At 31.8% G+C, this 5,054-nt stretch overlaps 2 protein-coding genes across 3 annotated transcripts in view; both read right to left on the bottom strand.

Annotated features, from left to right (window-relative positions):
* Positions 1 to 1,654, bottom strand: part of LOC108687140 (intraflagellar transport protein 57 homolog) — a 3,270-nt gene extending 1,616 nt beyond the window's left edge. The window contains exons 1-5 of one of the 2 annotated variants that reach the window (XM_018192762.1): positions 1,527 to 1,540; positions 1,116 to 1,179; positions 616 to 807; positions 259 to 540; positions 21 to 186 (exon numbers count right to left, since the gene is read on the bottom strand). In XM_018192762.1, the coding sequence (XP_018048251.1) occupies positions 21 to 186; positions 259 to 540; positions 616 to 773 (606 nt within the window). In that variant the 5' untranslated portion in view covers positions 774 to 807; positions 1,116 to 1,179; positions 1,527 to 1,540. Of the gene's footprint in view, positions 1 to 20; positions 187 to 258; positions 541 to 615; positions 808 to 1,115 lie in introns of both variants that reach the window. The other variant, XM_018192761.1, reaches the window with a different exon arrangement.
* Positions 1,655 to 2,524: 870 nt separating this feature from the next.
* Positions 2,525 to 4,949, bottom strand: LOC108687166 (intraflagellar transport protein 43 homolog B). The gene is made up of 6 exons (XM_018192787.1): positions 4,775 to 4,949; positions 4,284 to 4,465; positions 3,790 to 3,819; positions 3,687 to 3,727; positions 3,425 to 3,497; positions 2,525 to 3,105 (listed from the first exon to the last, which is right to left on the bottom strand). Exons 1-6 carry the CDS (start codon positions 4,811 to 4,813, stop codon positions 2,883 to 2,885), a joined length of 588 nt encoding a protein of 195 aa, XP_018048276.1. The 5' UTR covers positions 4,814 to 4,949; the 3' UTR covers positions 2,525 to 2,882.
* Between the last annotated feature and the right edge of the window lie 105 nt (positions 4,950 to 5,054).

Consider the following 5,054-nt stretch of genomic DNA (forward strand, 5'->3'; position numbering starts at 1 on the left):
AAGAATAAAATTTCACCTACAATATTTTGTCCGTAAATTTTTGTAATATCATCTATATGTAAGATATCTTGATCATCGTCGTCATACTCTGCCATCATTTCCTCCTCCACTTTCTCCAAGATTAATTCTGCATCGTCATCCTCGATATCTGGTTCCGGAGTAGGTTCATCGGGTGGAATATTTATCCTGATGTTAGTCGCAGTTTAATAATTTATTTAACTTAATGAAACTTACAATGAAAGCTACCAATTGCTGTACCTTTTCCATTTGAATTGTGCGACCTTTAAAGCATTATCAGCCAAATTATCCAAAACATAAACAGCATGTTCTCCACTGCCCTGCTTGAGTTTATTGGGTGGGAATTCTACGGGTATATCGATTTCTCTGAGATAATCTAAGATCAGAGCTATTGTGGAATTAGGATCATCTGATTCTTGTGGTATTTCAAAGTTTTTTCCTGCTTTTCTAATCAGCCATGCAGCCAGACAAGTAAACGTGTAAAATTGTTCACCAGGATTTGTTGGAATTACAAAGTGATGCCTGTTTTTCCAATGTTTACGATTATCTTATCAGATATTAAACAGAACATACTGCATCAACATTATAATATCTCACCTATTGATCGGCTTTATTTTTAGTTCTTGCACAAATTCCTCATCGTAATTCAACAACTTCAATTTCTCCAACATATCTTCCATTCGAATGTTTATTACGTACGATGCCGACGGAGCACTCCCGTCTTCCACGACGATTTTTTGAGTATCTCGAAACATGTCGCTGGCCTTTTCAATATATATTGTATTGAATCTATAAAAAGATTAGTAAATACTTTTAATGGAAATATTGCGTGAATAAATTAAACAGCTCAAATAATAATAATAAATAAGTCAAATAAAATCCTTAATTATCAAAACAGAGATTGTGTTTAAGATTAATACATGGTAAAAAAATCTCTAAATCTCTAAATTCCTTGTGGTGGAATCTCAATTTAAAGAATGAAAATTGTTTTGAAAGAGCATTAAAAGTCTTAAAAAAAAAATTTCAATTTTTAAGAATAAAATGAAAAAAATTTCATTCTTCAAAGTAAAATTCCAAAAGTTTTAGAATGTACTCACTAGATAGTTGCAACGCAATCTTGTATTGTGTAACATTTATTTCTAAATTCCGATGTACTAAGAACTGGCAACATATTGTATCATTTGTATCATAGTGGCGACGGAAATCGAGAAAACGTTAATTAATTAATCAAAGAATTGATTAATCAATTGTGTGTTGTAATACAAAACATTGTCATAATAACTCATTGATCAGGACCAACTAAGGTTGGTAAGGTTAAAACAGGTTAAGCTGGCCTTTTATGTTGACAAACATCATCGGCACAAATGTGACTTCTAAAACTTTTCTGAAAAATCGATAGCTTTCACGATCAATCGTCGTTTAGCCGTCGACGAGTTTGACGAATGTGTTTTGATCACAATGTAAAAAAAAAATAACAAAATGAATGCAGTGATCAATTGGAAATTTACCCTGATCGCAACAAATCGAACTAACTTTAACCAAATCTTTTATTTAATTCTCACTGATCGTCTCGTGATTATTTTTAAACGTCCATCAATTTCTTCCATGCTTTCAAAGGTCAAGTTATTCGTCAACAAACTAGTATACTTATCGCTGTCATCGCTGATAGCGCCTGCGTTGTGAGTGCTGCGTGTATATTTTTTTTTATACAACAAAAGTACAAAATTTGCCACTAGATGGCCATTGTCTGTAGGATTTATTTTCGTTGCATTCAATTTTTAGATAATAATCGTAAAATTTTTATTAACGATATGTCAAGACATTTTATGTTTAATGAAATATTTCGTGGAGATGCTCGAGGCGATGTTTGATCGCAGCAGATTCACTTGGAACGTCGGAGATAAAAAGTCGTCGATTTCTCGCATGCGCTCCAAAACTAATAGATTCGTATATATAGCGACTGGAAAAAGACAACTTACGGAAGCGTGTGCTAGTGATGGCACAACTGAACATTGATCGCTAACGTTAGAGCTATGGCAGATCTGCTCAGTGGGTGTTGTCACGTTGTCGTAAGCTTCAAGTAGCTTGAGTGTCAGACTCCCGATTGCGCATGCATCTTCGTGGCTCGTCTTACGATCACGGATTTGCACGCCTGCACGGTCTGAGTCTTCACGTCACTCCTCGAAGTACCGCGATTTCCAAATTGGGGGGCAATCGAATAGGTCAGACGAGGTAATTTGTCGCTTCCATATGCAGGCACTGCTGATGGCGGTTCGCCATTTTTTGTCCTTTGTTTCCAATCCTTTTATAACTTGGAATTTTGTCTGCCTTTCCTTCAACTTGATCTTATTATTAGCCTTTAGCTGAACTTTTGCACCAGTTCATCTTTCTTTGTCTTTCTTCCAAAGAAAAACTGATGCAAAAGTTCTGCAATTTAGCTAAAAAAAAAAGAAACAGGCCTGTTGTCTCATGAAATCTTTAAATTGATTAATTCAAGAAGAAAAGCTACGAGTCAAGTAAGTTCTTTAATGTTAAACAAACGAACATTTCGACCTCAATGGGATCATTATCAATAAAAAGAATACATTTAATTTGAATTGACATTAATAGTAAATAAGTGACACAACTATTTTTACTTTCATACAAAAGAAAAAAATGTTACACATCTTTATAAACTTCGATTTGCGAAATTAAACTGTGACAATTACATTAGTTTTTAGGATTGTTTCTTATAATTAATTCTTATAATAAATTCTAGGAATCGATTTAAAACAATCGCCAATGAATGATATAATCGAGAATGTTATTGTTATATTTATATGTACGAAAAGTTTTATTTTTATTTCAAAATGCAAAATGCTTCGTCAAGCTTTGATCTTTTTCTGCGTCTCGCTATTAATCTCTGAAGAAATTTGCGTGAAGAGGAGATTCCAATTCCAAACTTCATCCGGTTCCTTCACTAAATTCTCATTGTATAATTTGTCTGCAAGAAGAGAAAGGCTGACGCCGTCCAACGATGTATATGCAGCATTTTTTACCAAATCAGTGTCCAATTCCTCATACGCAGTCACTCTATTTGCATTGACTCTAAAAATTACATCACAATTTAATTCAACTCGCAATATATAAAAAAAGAAATTTTTTCTTTATTGAAATAATAATAGTAAATTATTCATATAATTATGTAATATTATAATTAAAAGAACAAAATAACTTTCATAAAACAAAGATACTTATAATTTTTAATTATCTTTCTCTCTATTATAAAGAGAATAAATTAATTATTATTTTTCATCTAGATTGTAACTGTAAATTACTTTGTGTGCATTTTATGCAAGAATTTTAATATAATTTTTATCATAAAAATCTTCAATAATAATAAATAATAAAAATAAAGATTACTTACGTGGGAGCACTTGCAATGTCAGATGAGATGTTATCTTCTTGAATTTCATCCAAATCTGGTATAACTGGAATATCTACAAATACAGAGATCAATAATAGAAGAAGTAATGAGTAATAAAGAAGTATATCAATTTTTTATGTCTATTTTTGTGAATATTGATAAATTACATTAATAAAAGAATTGATCTAAATGAGCTAAAATTACTAATTAAATAATTGAACAATATCTAAGCTCTTATATAGTTTGTCCCAAATCAGCTCACCATCTTCTTGCTCCTCTTTTTCAATCACTCGAAAACGTTCCCTAAGAAATAGGTTTATCAATAGCTAGATACTTGATTCTTCACTTTTATATATTGTACTCACTGTTCAATGATGTTTGATGTCGCCTTTGATCTGTGCAATGAAAAAAGAATTATTTAACTGGTTGTACTTAAACATTAACAAATTTGTTTTAATTCATTTATATATTTGTTATTTTTTGTATTACATGTCTTCTTCTGGATATAATATAAACTCCACTACAGAGAATTATTGTTTACATTAAATAAAATTGGTAGACTCGCTTATTGCAGATTGTAAATCAATATAAGTCTAACACGAACTTAAGATATGTATGCAATACGAATTTTTGAATGTCTTTTATTTATTTATTTTTTTTTCATTTACGTGTACTTAATTATTTATGAAATAAACTTTTTAATCTTCTCAACATTAAAAGTCGATGAAAATAGATGGAAAAAATAGATAATAAAAATCTGCTGCTGTTACCAACAGTGTCGTTACACATAAATGACAAAAAAGAGTTGAAAATTTTTATTGCTCTTGTCAACTTTGTAATTAATTTACAATTTACTTACTTGCCACTTTTCAATTCATCGCCCCAGCCGGTTTTTCTCGATCGAGGTGGAACTATTGGTCTTTGCATAGATATAGACTTTCCGGACGATAAGGAAATAGGACTCTCCAGAGGATCATCATCGGATTTATTATCTTCCAACAAATTATTCTGACCTGCACGTCTACCTAGACGAGGTAGGAGCTACAAATTGATCAATACACATTTAGAATTTCTTAAAATTATATATCATACATATCTTTATATAATTGATTCTATAGTAGACCTGTCCAATTTGAGCTCCGGAGCCAAAATGCAAAGCCATCGAAAAATTCAATGTAGATGAGATTTCGGGGAGTTAAGTGTTGATAGGCATCTAAGTAACACTTATCAACACTTTATAATTCCTTCTTACATTGAATTTTTTTACGTCGATAGTTTTGCATTTTGGCTGCGGAACTCAAATTCGACAGGCCTGCTCTAGGGACTTGGGAAAATTTTTAAAGACTTTACCTTTTTCGAAGTGATCTCAAGATCGTTAGCCCAATCCATCTCTATTCTTTACGCAGCGTTAAAACATGCGTTGAAGTATCAGGTGAATGTCCCAGTGTTGTAACTTAAAGCACTTAAGTCGGACTTTACGGTACATTTGACAAGTGTATGGCCACATTTACATTTGCAAGCGGTAACCATGACGACCGATTTTATTCCTACGCATACATACACTAGTAGCCACACAAATTGATTTTACATGTGTATAAGATAAATACACGTATATATATATATATATATA

Source organism: Atta colombica, unplaced genomic scaffold (assembly GCF_001594045.1).
Source record: "Atta colombica isolate Treedump-2 unplaced genomic scaffold, Acol1.0 scaffold200, whole genome shotgun sequence".
In the NCBI taxonomy this organism is placed as follows: domain Eukaryota; kingdom Metazoa; phylum Arthropoda; class Insecta; order Hymenoptera; family Formicidae; genus Atta; species Atta colombica.